We start from the raw sequence: 15,484 nt of genomic DNA, 5'->3' as shown, positions 1-15,484 counted from the left end.
TTGTCTCGGATCAGCTGCTTCGGTATTTTTGAAAAGTCTGTGCCAGGTAGAAGCAATCAATATTTTTGTGTCGCCCCTGTGTAAAGAAATTTCTAACCTTGTTTTGATTATCCAGTATAATGTCATCAAACACAACAACAGAATTATCGAGACATTCATGGAGTGGCTTAACATCTGGTTCAAAAGTGGCTATATCCAATACATCATATAGCTTCATCAGCTGCTGATATTTTAATTGTTCCAAGCTCTTAGAGAAGATATACAAGTGCCTGTTTTTCCAGTCTAACCAGTTGGGTGCCAATAAAAAATTATCAATCATTAGTGTAGTTTTACCACAAGCCGATGGCCCAACAATAAGACATCTAATATTATCAGGCAGCAACTTGCCATTTCTCTTATTCTGCTGTTCAGGTTCTGGCAGCCTTTTTATAACATCCCAGGTGTTCATATTATCACCTTGTTTGCATCGATCCAGCTGTGTTCTGGGAGTCCTAGCCGTTTGACAAGTAACTTGTTGCCTTTTCTGCGGATGATTTTTTCTATGAGATATGTGTCAGGCTGTTTAGTTTTGCTGAGCTCTTCTTCATAAAACCTGCCTTTGAGAATTTATCCTCGGTGGTCTTTTATTATATATGTGTTAAGGGTCCCAGGTTTAACTTGAACCACTGTAAATAATTCAGTGCTCCAGTTTCTTGTAAAGCCTCTTTTGAATAAGTGCTTATATTTGCTGATTCTTACTTGATCACCCACCCTGTATTTGGCTTTTCTTGTTGTTGGCTGGTATCTATGATAATAAACAGTACTGATCAATTTTTGCTCATCAGATGAAGTTACTTCAGAGGGTTTCATGTTGATTGTGGAATGGACCGAGTTGTTATATTTTTGTAGAAGTTCTGGAAGAATATTAATCCATTTATAATTACCTTGAAGTGTGAATTGTTTATACATATGATTTTTTAAGGTTCTGTTGAATCTCTCTACAATTGAGGCCTTGAGATCACTGTAACTCGAGTAATGTTGTATTGCCTGGCTTTTAATAAATTGTTGAAACACTGAATTATAAAATTCTTTGCCATTATCTGTTTGCAAATAGCGCGGTGATCTTCCACTCTGATTGATGATTGTCCTGAAGGCTTCTGTAACACATGCTCCAGTCTTGGATTTGAGTGGCACAGCCCAGGCAAATTTTGAAAATGTATCTATGATAGTGAGTAGATATTTGTAGCCCTTGTTGATCTTGTCTAAGTTTTTCAGCTGTCCACTTGCCATCTCAATCAAGTCGCTCTGCCATAAATCATCTATGCCCTTTGTGACAACTGGCAGTCTCTTATAATTATGTCTGGCTTGTCTGTGTAATTCATCAACAATAATTTGTCTAGACATAATATGTAAACAAGAATATTGCAACTATAGGGTGATCAGCAGCTGATACTACAGGATTTTCTAAATATAATTTGTCCCCTATTTGTATTTTAAATTCCAGAGAGCCATCATCTTCAACATATGCTGTTTCTAATGTATTGGGATCTGTAAAATCCTCTAATTCTACACTGGTGATTTTTGGTTTGTTATCAGCATTTGTTATTGATAAGGTAGGGTAGTGGTGTGCCTGTGGTTGTAGCCAATATTTGATCTTGATTGGTCTAAGTGTGCCCCCAACAAAAAACTGGTAATAAAATTGTGCAGGGGACAGCATATATATTTTGCCACCTGGTGTAAATGGTGAATCATATTCTTTGTTGGGGATGCTGTACAATTCAAGAATTACTGTATGTTTAGGATTCTCGATTATGCCTGTTATTTCTTTTTCTGCTGTAAGCAATCTGCTTGTTACAGATTCAAGGTGCTCATTGATGGTCCTAACAACATCATCATGGCCTGGCTTGATTTTTATGTCCACAACAAGTTTCTTGTATTGTTGCACAATTTCTTGTAGCTGGGTGGCAAAAACAGACAAAGCATTTGCTTGATTAGATTCCATGGTCCCTAGCTGTTGCTTGATATTAGCTACAATTTGCTGTAAATTTTCAACAACTGCCAATTTTGAATTTTGAGCAGTAAGATCATGGACCTGTCTTCTGATATCATCAAACAGGGCATGCAGTTCATTAATATGTTGATTGGTTGGTAGAATGGCCACTGTCTGAGTAAGTTGTTTGATCTCTGCATGGATATTCTTGATATCTTCTGATTTCAATATGCGATTCACAGCTCTCTTTATATTTTTAAGTTCCTGTGATGTAGGCAGATTTGACACAGTATTTTGCAAAGATTCAAGTGCCAATTTCACATTGTTTAATTCAGAAGCATCAGCCACATTTTGCATAGCATCTTGGAGCAGGGCTATATCTGCCTGAGTGGGTGTTGATTGTTGTAAAATTTCAAGTTTTGTTTGGATATCATCAATCAAGTGATGAAAATGAGATAGCTCAGATTCAGTGTTGAGGTTTTCAAGTTTTGTGATCTGTTGCTGGACACTAACAAGGGTATCTACAATACCGGGCAGGCGGGATTCTAGAGTTTCTTGTACATTTGTCAAATCACTTTGCACTGCTGCTATTGTACCTTCAAGATGGGTTATGGTACTTTGAATTTTTCCTTAATCTTCATATGTTTCAAGTTGCAGCTTGATGTTGGCAACACTCCGAGTTATTGCACTCAAAGCATCAGAAGATGGCAAGTTGTTCATAAAATTTTCAAGTGTCTCAATTTTTTCTTTAACCTCGGCTATGGCATTGTTCAGAGGGTCCAGATTAGGTATCTGTAATGATTGAATCTGTTCTTTTAGAGTGGAAATCACTAGATCAAAATCTTCTTGTGATTTTATGCTTTTGACAATTGTTTGGAGCTGTGTCTGGACATTATTTATTTGCTCTTCCAATTGTTGTTTCAATTGCTCAGAGTTGGTGGCCTGGGTCTTAAATTTGGCTTGAAGAGCTGCTACAGCCTCTTCTAAACTTTGAAAATTATCCAATGTGGCCAGGTCAGTACATTTCTGAAGCAGCAATTTGAGTTCAGAATCAATTTTAAGAAGAGGGTCCATGCATTGTGATTGTAAATTTGTAATTTCTAGTTGAAGACTGGCATTCAGTGTGGTATGTAAAGCTTGTAAATCACTTCTTAATTTCTTGACTCTGACATCAAGCATCAGAATCTCATCACTGTGATCTTCATGTCTTGTATGGCCAAATATATCATTAGGCATTTTGTTTTAGTGGTTATTTATTATTGAATATCTAATTCTTAATTCTATAAAAAAAGGTATAAGCTTGTCATAGGATCCCGGGACCTCAATATATAAGCAGTCACCAGCAGAAACAGTATAAACAGTGCCAGAAATCATGTTTGAGTGCTTAATTCTATAAATATTTCTCCCTATTGAAATCTTGACATCACCCTCAGGGGTTGTAATAAATTGCAATTGACCACCTACAGGTAATTGGAAATGATTTAAATTATTGTTAAATATATACAATGTTTTACCTGTTTCATCATCAACATCTGTAAGTATGCTGTTCAGATGAATAATTAACAAAGCACTTAGTTTAGATATTATATCAGAAGAGGGTTGTGGTGTTGGCAGGTTTATAATAGCCTGTTTTTTGAACCCAAATAAGTTCATAGGCATGTTTATTTATTTCAAATCATGCTCTGTGATTGGGCATTGATTGTCACTTCTCAAATCACAACGACCCCATGGTAGAGTATGTATGCCACATGACAAAATGCATCTCTTATCATCATGTGGGTCCAGAGCCACTTTTCTTACAATATTTGTAGTCAATAAGTGATCCACACTCTGAATTCTGCATTCTGATGTTCTGATTAAATTCTGGGATTTGAGACAATCTTCATAATCTTTAAATTCAAGCTCTTGGTCTACAGTTACTCTGCCAATGCCCTTGGCCTTTTTGGCAACAACACCGCTACATGTTTCAAAGCTGTACATCTTGGTCCTTAACCCAGCAAATGCCACAATAACATCACCAAGTGTCTCATCTTTTAACTTGCCAGGCACCTTTTTGTTGTGGGGTTGAATTCTTGTATGTTCACTGCTATCAAAATATTCAAGCAATTCAGGCTGTGACATATCTTGATAAACATCTTCTGTCTGAATATCAAGAACAAAACTATCTGTGTCCATGTACATCAGTTTTACACGATCCTTATAAAAAGGCTTCAGCACATCATAATACAATTTTAACATGTGTAATATCACAGCCCCTACATAAATAGGCTTATCAAACTTAATCTTTGTTTTTTTCATGTTGAAGAGTGCCATATTTTCATCATAAATTCTTCTATAATTGAAATTAGGCTTTGCAATCATTTTTTTTGCTCAGGCTGGGGTCAGTAATTATTTTAACATCGGTATGTTTTCTGACATTTTCAATGGTTTTGCCATATACAGAATTGACCATCAATTTAAACAAGGCCTTATCAAATTGGCTCATTGCAGATGTTCGAAGCTCTGTGTTTGTATCAATATATGGTTTCAACCATCTTGAGTGCCTGAACCTCAAAACTTTGCCAACTTTGCTCACTTGAACACCATGATTCATCAGGAACTGGAGGTTTTTGTAATATATGACATAATCCTGTTTTGGCTCTAAGAGTCATCATCAATTTCTTCTGTTTAGAGCCAGGTGAGCACTTAACATCAGGAATTGGGGGCAGATCAGAAAATTTGTTGTGTAAATTATCTGGAATTGTCAGATCAACCTCTAAGAAGAGGCCATAGTCACTGTCATCAAAATCCTTAAGATCTTCAATATTGAAATCTTCAACCCACTCAAGCCCTGCATATGGCAGTTTATCCATCATAGCATAACCATAGAGGCTGTTGGCATCTACATACAGTATATAATTTGATGGCAGTGCTGGATCATAATCAGGAATATATTTGTTATTTGCTCTGGCATATCTCTGAGAGCATTGCACCATGCCTCCTCTTATACATTGCTCCATAAACAAGTACATATCTTGATCCTGGATCAGATCCAATTGCATTTTAGTGTTTAAAAACATTGCAGCCCATGCTAGGCCTGGGGCACTGTAGAAATACATTGGATCCAGTTTATAATTTTGCATGGAAGATTTTCTGAATGCCTGAAGTATATCAGCTAAGAGGGTCACATCAAGTTTTAAATATGCCTTGTAATAATCACCAAATGTCTGGCATTTTAAATTGTTCCACATCAACTGGGCATGGTGATAATCTTCATCAGTGATTCCAGATGATCTGATTTTGCTGTAAAACTCATGTTGTGGTAGAACACTCTTCAAATTTAGAAAAATCTGTAACATAATCATATGGATATACACCCTCCCGCCTAATTAATTTCAGGTCCTGATTTGGAAACAAAGCACATGTGATTTTGAATTGATCATCAGATAATTGAGTGGCCAGTGTAGCCAGGCTAGCCGATAAAATTCTGTATGAATCAAGAAATCTTAAGTCAATAGGAACACCATTAACTTCAATTTTCTTGCTAATAGCAATATATTTCTCATCATTTTCAGCTAAAATATTTAAATTCTGCTTGTCAAACCCCTCGTACCTGATCAAATGATGAAAATCATAATTGGATGCACCATGGCAAAATATGGGGACAAATTTTGGTCTCTGGATCTTAATATTACAGCTATTACACAGGGTCATTAAGAATTTACCATCTGTATGAGAATGGTGTTTCACCTTGATATTTATATCTGAAAATTCAGAATCACATACCGGGCATTTTTCTGCATTATTGAAATCTTCAATCTGTTTCTCTGTTAAAGGCAACATGGGTTTTGATTTTAATAAGACATTAGATGCTATGTTATGGCACTCATTTTCTATTCTATGTGCAAATTCTTTGATAGCATTTGGTCCCATGTATAAGTGTGGTTCACTAGCTACACCATCCCGTATAATTATATAACAAAAGCTGGAAGGTTCATGTAATTGATATGATGTAATTGAAGATTCCCCAGGGTCTGGGCTACAGAAAGCAAGAGGTTTGAGATTTGATTCAAAATCACAGACTATATATGCTGGGTGTTCCAACAAGGCTTCAAACTTTTTGAATTTGGCATTTTCACTTGGATTAGGCATCACCATATGAACAGGTTTATGATTGCCACAGTATTTTAAATGTTCAATTAACTTGTTTTTAGCAATTTCTGCATTCACTTCCCGAACCCTATTCACCATTTTGTGACCATCAAATAAAGTTAAACATCTTCGGCACAACTTGAATATTGTCTTAGATTTGTCTAATTGTTTTCTGACTAAAGCTTCAAGACTGTGTATCAGAGTGTAATGATATGTGCCACCCCCTTCAATTAAGAGCAGATCAATCGGAACAGCAGAATCATCATCAAATGTACTGATTCTGAGAGGTGCTATCAAGCAATTGCCACGGCCAGTGGAACAAATAAATACATTAATAGATAATTGTTTACCATTGATATCCCGGGCCTTTTTTTCAAATTTATCAATATTCTGAACAGACATTGGATATTCTAAACCCTCCATTGCCTCATCAAAATCGTGCTCATGTTGTTTGTAATAACTTATTCTCTGAGGATTTCTTGAAACTGGAAACAAAGCAGCTAAAATACACCACAAAAAGCATTTCTCATCATTATTTTCTATATTAACCACGGCTCTTTTGTTTTTAATATTGGCAGGTAATGGCAGATATGTAGATCCTTGTAATGGGCTGAATTCAGAAATATTAACATAGAGCTTGTGTGGAGATCCGCATAGGCTCCATCCAGACTCTTTTGCTGCAAATTCAGAGTGTTTAATATTTAATTGATCTATCAAACTGCTTATTATTTTGTCTGAATTTGCATTTGAATATACAGGTACAGTTTCTGTTATGTGGGGCTGTGTAAATTTTGTGCCATTTGGTTTCTTATATTGTGTAAACAATTTGAGAGACAGCTTATAAGAGCCATTTTGTGCATTTAGAATTGCCTGCACATCAGGATTTACACTGTTCAAAAAATTCTTAATACCACATCTTGGCTCTGATACAAACCGGTAATCCCTTAATTGGCCATTAAAACTGCTATGGATGGGTTCATAGCGTGGCTGCTTTGCCGGTCTAGCATTAAAAGGTGTTTCATGCTTTCTTTTCAGACCAGATGTAGATGGTTGTGAGGGCAATGTTGATGACTGTACATAAGAATTACACTTGTGCCATTTGTAATATGCCTTGCTTAATATTTTATGGCATCTTGGACATATTTTTGTGACTTTTCTGCATTTCTTAGAGTCACAAATATGCCGGTGCCTAGACCAATTAGAACTAGATATATTTTTATTACACTGATTGCAATATTTTTGTTTTGGCATTTTTATTGTTTATTTATATAAAATTTCTTGGTCCAAAAAAAACGGAACTATGCCAAAACAATTATAACAGCAGTTAGTGGCTGAGCTGGTGCTTTTATACCCAGACAACAGCAATAACTAGGCTCTGGTGATCCCCAATATAAAATAATTTTACTCTATTATACTGTTGTACAACACACTTTACCAGGTTTCAGATCTGGGAGCTATCAGTTGTATATCAACTAGCAGTAATTATTCTCAAAATCTCACGTGTGGAGATATTATTTTGCCACATGTATTTCAATCTCATATTTTATCAAGACTCAAACCCGAGCCTCTTGTTTACAAAGCAACAATATTAACACTTTGCAATCAGGGGAGGCTTCACATTTTATCAGGACTCAAACCCAGAAGCCTCTTGATTACAAGGCAATAAAAACCATGGGGCTATGCACCATACTCTACTGGGTCTCAGAACCCAGGAGCTATGAGCTTTATATCAATGTACACATGGCAGAATCAATCTGAGGGGGGGGGGGGGCTCACCATTTCTACACTAGAATTCAAGATTCCTGGGATTTTGACAGAAAAACACACTGTAAACAATAAAATCTTATGGGAACTTGGCATTGTTTTAAGTATAGGCAAATCTGTCTGTTGAGGCTTCTTCTTTTCTACACTAGAATTCAGAATTCTTAAAATTAAGAGCATATCACACTTGAAGAATTAGGGTATAAGCCCCTCTTGGCATTGTTTTAAGTATAGCCAAATCAGATTGTTTAATCATTTGAGCTCTTCTTTTCTACGCTATAAGTGTGCTCATCCTATTGTAAATACAACTACTGTGCCTGCACCGAATTACATTCCACGAATTGTAGGTCCAATTGCATCTTCTGCAAATATGCTGTGTAAAGAAACAAACTCCCGGAGTACTAAGTGTGAGTGTACAGTTGCAACCCAGAAGTGTTCGTGACTGTACATCCTAGACTGAGTTATTGCAGACCAACGAGAGACTATCTGGAATCAAGGCAGCATAATCCTCTGTGAAGCTTGTGTTGTGTGTTTGTGTAAATTTCATAAATATTATCTTATCACCATCCTCGTCGTCGCGATACAAAAGCGACGTAAAACAATCAAATCAATCAATCAAAAAGTATGAAATACTTATCTAAAATTGCGGCTGAGTTACCTTGTTCGAGCCTCAGACCGATCTCTCTCTCCGGGGCACTCTTGTGTCATCCCTGACCTTTCGAGCAAATGCTGTCAGTTTGTATCACATGGATTACAAAAATCAACTCTTCGACGAGATCTTTCATTCTCTAAACCTCCGATCACAAAGGGTTGTGCTCCGACGTGATAACAGTGCATAATTCTCCAATCCGCCTAATTTCATGGCCATGCATTATTTAGTGCAAAATTATGGGAATTATAATATCATGCATGAATGGTTTATATATGCATGATTTAAGCGGCAAGGGTTAACTCAGCCACTAAACTCTGCTGTCATTCACCCTGGCTCCGTAGAATATTATCACTTTTAGTACATAAACCGACAGAAAAATAAATCACAGTGGCAACCATGAATCTGCAAACGTTCAGGGTAGAAAATACAATTTTTCGAGGCCTCAACATGGATAAGTTGCAAAGAAAGGTTGCCCACCTTGATATCTTCTACACGCTGTGAAAGATTATCGCTGTTGTAGGGTGACAAACTGCGGACATACGCACCTCTCTATCTCCGTACACATTTAGTAGGTAGAGAGGCAGATATGTGCATTTTTTTCTTCCACACACAAATTTCCCATGCGGTAATATCTAAAAATTTACCATTTTTGAATCGACTTGAAATTATAAAAAAATAATTGAAATATTAAGACAATTGCTAAGAGATTAATAGTTCATAATATAATAGATTAATGATATATACAGGGTGTCATTTTAATGGCGCCCACGGACCACAGATTCGTTTTGAGGACATCAAAACAAACAACTTTTCTCAGTAACATTTTTCTCGTTGGTGCGTCGATTCGACGCTACAGCCGTTCAAGAAAAGACCGCTTTGCCGCCTGGATGCTGGCAAACTAACACAATATTTGATGGTATCTGTGACGTCATATCCTGCGGCGAAACAGCGCACGGCGGTGTTGCAAGGAACACACAAATTTTGTGAACAATTACAAACTACCAACCACATTATTAGTTTTAAAACGAAGCGAGAAACGCGTCCAGTAGACTGAACATTATAGCCTATACCAGCCAGAAGATCAGCAGTCATCTAAGGAAAGGGGGAAGTGAACCAACGATATGGGAAAAAACGTATTCAAAATGAAGTGTCAATATCGGATTTTGTCTCAGCCTACATGTCAAATATCATCAACAATAAATGTTATTGGACCTACATACATGTTACATGTGGCTGTTTACGCCCGGCTACATGTAAATTATATTTGCAAATCTCGTTGCAAGGTTGATATCTACAGGTTTGTGCCCATATGCTTATAACGGAAGTATCCGAGTTTCACGTTGTTACATTACGGCTAAAACACGTACAACCACAGTAAAAATGTAATGATGAATCAGTAGCGAATATACTGCCCTGTTCATAGTTGCAAACTATTACATGTGTATCCGGTGCATAGATAAACACAGTCGTCAGAGAGCTTGTATTAGTACTACTTATATCCCTGTATTTTCAACCATTTTTGTCACTTTCCTCATATTGCCCTAAATATACATTATATCGTGTGTTGCTTACCTTTGGAATTTTGAGTTTTTTCATTTCTATTTTGTCATCTGTTCAGTGTGTCACAGACAACTAGTATCAGAAGAACGAAGTAAATTTTAGATGCCAACTTGGTAACTAGATTTGCAAATATTTGACATACTAGCTGAGACAAAATTCGATATGACCACTTCCACGTGAATTCTATTTTCTTTCTACCATTTTTCGTATCGTTTGTTTATTTCCTATTAAGTTACAGAATGTGTTTGCTCGTTTTGTTTTACGGTACATAATGTGGCTGATTGTAGCTATATCATTTTTCACAGAATATGTGTTTGCCTGGCAACCCTGAAACGCATCGCTATACTACGGGATATGACGTCACAAATGCAATCAAATGTTGTGTGTGGTTGCCAGCATTCAGGCGGCAAAACGGGTCTTTTTAAACGACTGTAACGCCGAAATGATGCACCAACGAGAAAAATGTTACTGAGAAACGTTGTTTGTTTTGATGTTCTCTATACGAATCTGTGGTCCGTGGGCGCCATTAAAATGACACCCTGTATATATAAATAATATAGTCATTAAATATATGACAACTTTTAAATAATTATACAGGGTGTCAATTTAATGGCGCCCACGGACCACAGAAACGTGCAGAGGACATCAAAACAAACAACTTTTCTCAGTGACATTTTTCTCGTTGGTGCGTAATTTCGGCTCTACAGTCGCCCAAAAAATGTCCATTTTGCCGCCTGAATGCTGGCAACCACACACAACATTTGATTGCATTTGTGACGTCATATACCGTCGTGAAGCGATGCGTTCCAGGGTTACCAGGAACACACATATTCTGTGAAAAATGATATAGCTACAATCAGCCACATTATGTACCGTAAAACAAAACGAGAAAACACGTTTTGTAACCTAACAGGAAATAAACAAACGATACGAAAAATGGTAGAAAGAAAATAGAATTCAAGTGGAAGTGGTCATATCGAATTTTGCCTCAGCTTACATGTCAAATATTTGCAAATCTAGTTACCAAGTTGGCATCTACAATTTAGTCTATCTAATTCGTCCTTCTGATACTAGTTGTCTGTGACGCAATGAAACTGAACAGATGACAAAATAGAAATGAAAGAACTGAAAATTCCAAATTGAAGCAACACATAGGCTAATATAATGTATATTCAGGGCATTATGAGGCAAGTGGCATAAATCGTTGAAAATACAGGGATATATGTAGTAGTAATACAAGCTCTCCGACGACTGTGTTTATACATGCACCGGATACACATGTAATAGTTGCAGCTGTGAACAGGACATTCGTTACTGATTCATCATAAAATTGTTACTGTGGTTGTACAGTGGGATCCATGAGTATTACCTTGCAAATTGTCCATCACCATGTTCGTGCACTTTATTTGATCTAATAAGAGCTTCAAGAATTAAAAGAAAACTCAAAACAAACTGTTGACAACTTATACACCATAATACATAAAAATCCATCGCTTAAAAACACATAGGATGTAAGAGAAACATTAATGAAAATAGTCATGGACAATTTGCAAGGTAATACTCATGGATCCCACTGTACGTGTTTTAGCCGAAATGTAAGAACGTGAACCTCGGATAATTCGCTTATCAGTACAAAAGTACCACATGGCATCTGGATACAAACCTGTAGATATTAACCTTGCAACGACTTTGCAAATATTTAACATGTAGTTGGGCGTAAACAGCCACATGTAAGCTGTAAGTCCAATAACATTTATTGTTCTTGATATTTGACATGTAGGCTGAGACAAAATCCGATACTGACACTTCATTTTCAATAGGTTTTGTAGCATTTCTCATATCCTTGGTTCACTTTCCCCTTCTACTGAGATGACTGCTGATCTACTGGCTGGTAGGCTATGATAGTCGGTCTACTGGACGCGTTTCTCGCTTTGTTTTACAGCTAATAATGTGGTTGGTAGATTGTAATTATTTCACAAAATTTGCGTGTTCCTTGCAACCCTGCCGTGCGCTGTTAACCGCAAGAAATAACGTCACAGATACGATCAAATGTTGTGTTGGGTTGCCAGCATCCAGGCGGCAAAAGGGTCTTTTTTGAACGGCTGTAGCGTCGAATCGACGCACCAACGAGAAAAATGTTACTGAGAAATGTTGTTTGTTTTGATGTCCTCTATATGAATCTGTGGTCCGTGGACGCCATTAAAATGACACCTTATTTGATCTTTGAGAGAAAACATGCCTAGTAAGAAGCGTGCTGAGGGAACTGTTGAAAGTTAAACTTTTCCAAATGCCCTAAAATTATAATACGAATAACAAAGCACGAATAATAAAAATCATTTAGTATATAGTGATATCATATGATACCTGGCCAGGCGAACCAAATTCCCTACAAAATCTCATGATCAACTATCAAACGATGTTACAGAAAGGCATTGAACTGTAATATAATTGACAAAGGGTCCGCTAGGCCAATGTACGCCCTCTCAATAAAGGCGATTTTATTCTAATTGCGAAAAACAAGAACATTTTCGCGAGGAAACATTCGGAAATTCTGCCAGAAAGGCAGAAGGAGAAGGTTTTAATGTATTGTCACGCATAGAAGAGAGAGTATATGCCATTTAATAAAAAATGTGTCACAGAAAAGAGAATATTATTATAGAAGAAGAAAACGTACTATATGGACAGTAATAAGATTGTGGTGAATAGAGTTTAACTTCAGTCAGAAAAAAAAATGTTTGTTAGACAACAAGGAGTGAATGGTTACCAGGAAACTATTGTTTTGTGATCTTGTGCAGACGCTTTCAGTGAAATGTTGTGATAGCTGTTTACATTTGTGCATTCCCATGAAGCTTACACCTATCACAGTTTCACAACAAATAGCATTTGTCCGGTCTGTGGAGGCATCATCAAGCGATATCGGCTCCGAAGGTCCACGTTCGCCAAGCGTGGGAAGGACAACACGTTAGACTAAACCCAAATTCATTTTCTCGCAAAGCTAGCACCGCATATGAAGAGTGCTCGAATCGGATTTTGAATTATTCGAATCTAAAATCATGTGAATCAGAATCCATCGGTGTTCGAAGCCTGATCAGCGGGCCTCCGTGGCGGAGTAGTTAGCACAGCGTGCCTAGACGCCAGGAGTCCCGGGTTCGAATCCCGGTCTGAGTATGAGTGTTCCTTCACCAATTTCATCATATCAGCACTGATCCTCATCTTCGCGATTGGCCAAAAGTGGCAGCATTAAGAAGTAAAATAAAACAAATCAAAAAATCAATCAAACCCTGATCTGATATCCCCATCTCGAATATAAGAGCCCATATCCAAATGATCCGATATACCATTTTCGTATCCTGAATCCGATATTCTCATCTCGATTTCTGGATCCGATATCCCAATGTCGAACTGTACATCGATATTCGAATCTCAGATCCTATTTCGATAATCATAGCTCGAATTCTTGATCCGATATATCATTCTCAAATACTATATCCGAAGTTTCTAGTCTGCCCATATTTAATGTACACCTCCGTCTCGTCTTCAGATTAAATTTTAAAAAGAAAATAATAGTTTTACTTACCACTTTATTCTTGTCAAAACATTTCGCTACTTTCCACCCCTCTTCACACGTTCGGGCTGAGAAAAAAGTGTTATGTCCATTACATTAACACATGTTCATACTTAGTTTCATTTATGACAAGTCATAATAGCATAACAAAAGATCAGTTTAAATGTGAAAAAGAAAATTAGTTTTACTTTTCATCTGCTACTTTAAGAAGTTCAACTGTTAATTTGTACAAACTGTGTACAATATTTGGCAATAATTTGTGTTACAATTATGTAGGAAGTTTTTATTGCAATCAACAGTTAAACAGCATTTTGTTACTTATCTGCAAGAACATCATAAATTTGATAAATTTATTATATGCTTCATTGTATTTCCTTCTATTATCGGATTACTTGGAATACGAAATGTTGAAGAACAAAACGTACCTGTTAAGTTTCCACACTCCGCAAACATGTCTCTTACAGTTTTCCCATCGAGTCCCAGTTTAATAAATACCTTTTCCAGTAGTTTACCATGTTCATGATTAACAGTACCGTTCTTGACCTAAAAGATGGAAATTAAATATTAGTATTATACTGCAACATAAAATTGCTCAAATGCATACTGACGGTGGAATTTGAATCTAGAGCAATGTTATGCATGCATAGATTTCGAAGTATGCTAAACAATATTGTCATTCGAAGTGTTTTCGATATAATAATAATAGTATTTCCTTTCTAAAACCATGCTTAACAAATATTTTCTTAAACTATGAAATGCAATCTGTCATTGATAGTCACTAATTTATACCTTAAGGAATAATAACGATATTTTGTAGATATTTACTGATACATCGAATACAATACCAAAGAAAGAGAAAGTATAAAATTTATCCTATCTTGAATTGTAACCATTACTACTACTATTAGAGATAATCCAGGCAATTTACACTTTGACCTGGGCAAAATTGCTTCAGAAGGTTTTTAAACAGTTTCTAGCTCAGAAATGATTGCTGAATAACATTATCCAAAATCAGACAAAATCGGACCACGGGAAAAACCCCAAAAACGGATTTCAAAATGGCGGACTGGCTGTTTTCTACTAAAGGCAAAAAATATAGTAATTTACGAATTTTAGAGACAGGTAATGCTTTTATTTACATTTAATAATACTTAAACTAAAACTATCTTTCAACAATATACCATTTCTCATGCAATTTTGATATTAAAAGTTATTTATAGAAGTTAGACACTGAGAAAATAACAATTACTTCAAATAAAATTATTTTAAGTTCTCCGAATTATAAAGTCAACTTCTAAGCATGGACAAAGTTTAATTTATCGTCTTCACCACCGTAAACACTGGCTTGCACATGGTGGGGGGGGGGGGGGCTACAGTCCATCCCGACATTTTGAGAAAAATCAAAATTTTTAAATGGAAGCAGCAAAGAACTTGGGAATTTTGATTGATTGATTGATTGATTTAGTTTATTTTACTTCGCGTTTTGTGCCTCTTGGCTAATTTGCGAAGATGGGGATGAGTGATGAAATGATGAAATTGATGAATGGACATTCACAAACAACCAGACCCGAGCGGGATTCGAACCCGGGACCCTTGGCGTCGCAGCGAGATGTGCTAACCACTTTATTTTAAAAGAGGAAATACTCCTTCACTTTTTATCACTTTTACACTTGTCAATTATTACAGTTTCTCAGTTTCTTATCATCTGGAGAAACACAAATACCCTTGCCTTACCCGGGACTCGAACCCGGAACCCGAAACCCTGCTAACCACTCCGCCACGGAGATCAAAACCACTCGGCCACAGGGTCCGGCAAGAACTTGGGAATAACGAGAGTGCTAAATGC

At 36.7% G+C, this 15,484-nt stretch overlaps 1 protein-coding gene across 1 annotated transcript in view; it reads right to left on the bottom strand.

The window, feature by feature from the left end:
- LOC145980704 (uncharacterized) overlaps positions 1 to 15,484 on the bottom strand; it is a 75,415-nt gene that overhangs the window by 6,452 nt on the left and 53,479 nt on the right. Inside the window, exons 20-21 of the mRNA XM_083113767.1 lie at positions 14,064 to 14,181; positions 13,651 to 13,706 (exon numbers count right to left, since the gene is read on the bottom strand). Coding sequence (XP_082969893.1) covers positions 13,651 to 13,706; positions 14,064 to 14,181 — 174 coding nt within the window. The remainder of the gene's footprint in view (positions 1 to 13,650; positions 13,707 to 14,063; positions 14,182 to 15,484) is intronic.

The sequence above is a fragment of the Lepisma saccharinum genome, chromosome 28 (genome assembly GCF_977018435.1).
Source record: "Lepisma saccharinum chromosome 28, izLepSacc3.1, whole genome shotgun sequence".
In the NCBI taxonomy this organism is placed as follows: domain Eukaryota; kingdom Metazoa; phylum Arthropoda; class Insecta; order Zygentoma; family Lepismatidae; genus Lepisma; species Lepisma saccharinum.
The sequence above is the reverse complement of the archived record's forward strand: the minus strand, read 5'-3'. Positions and strand labels throughout refer to the sequence as shown.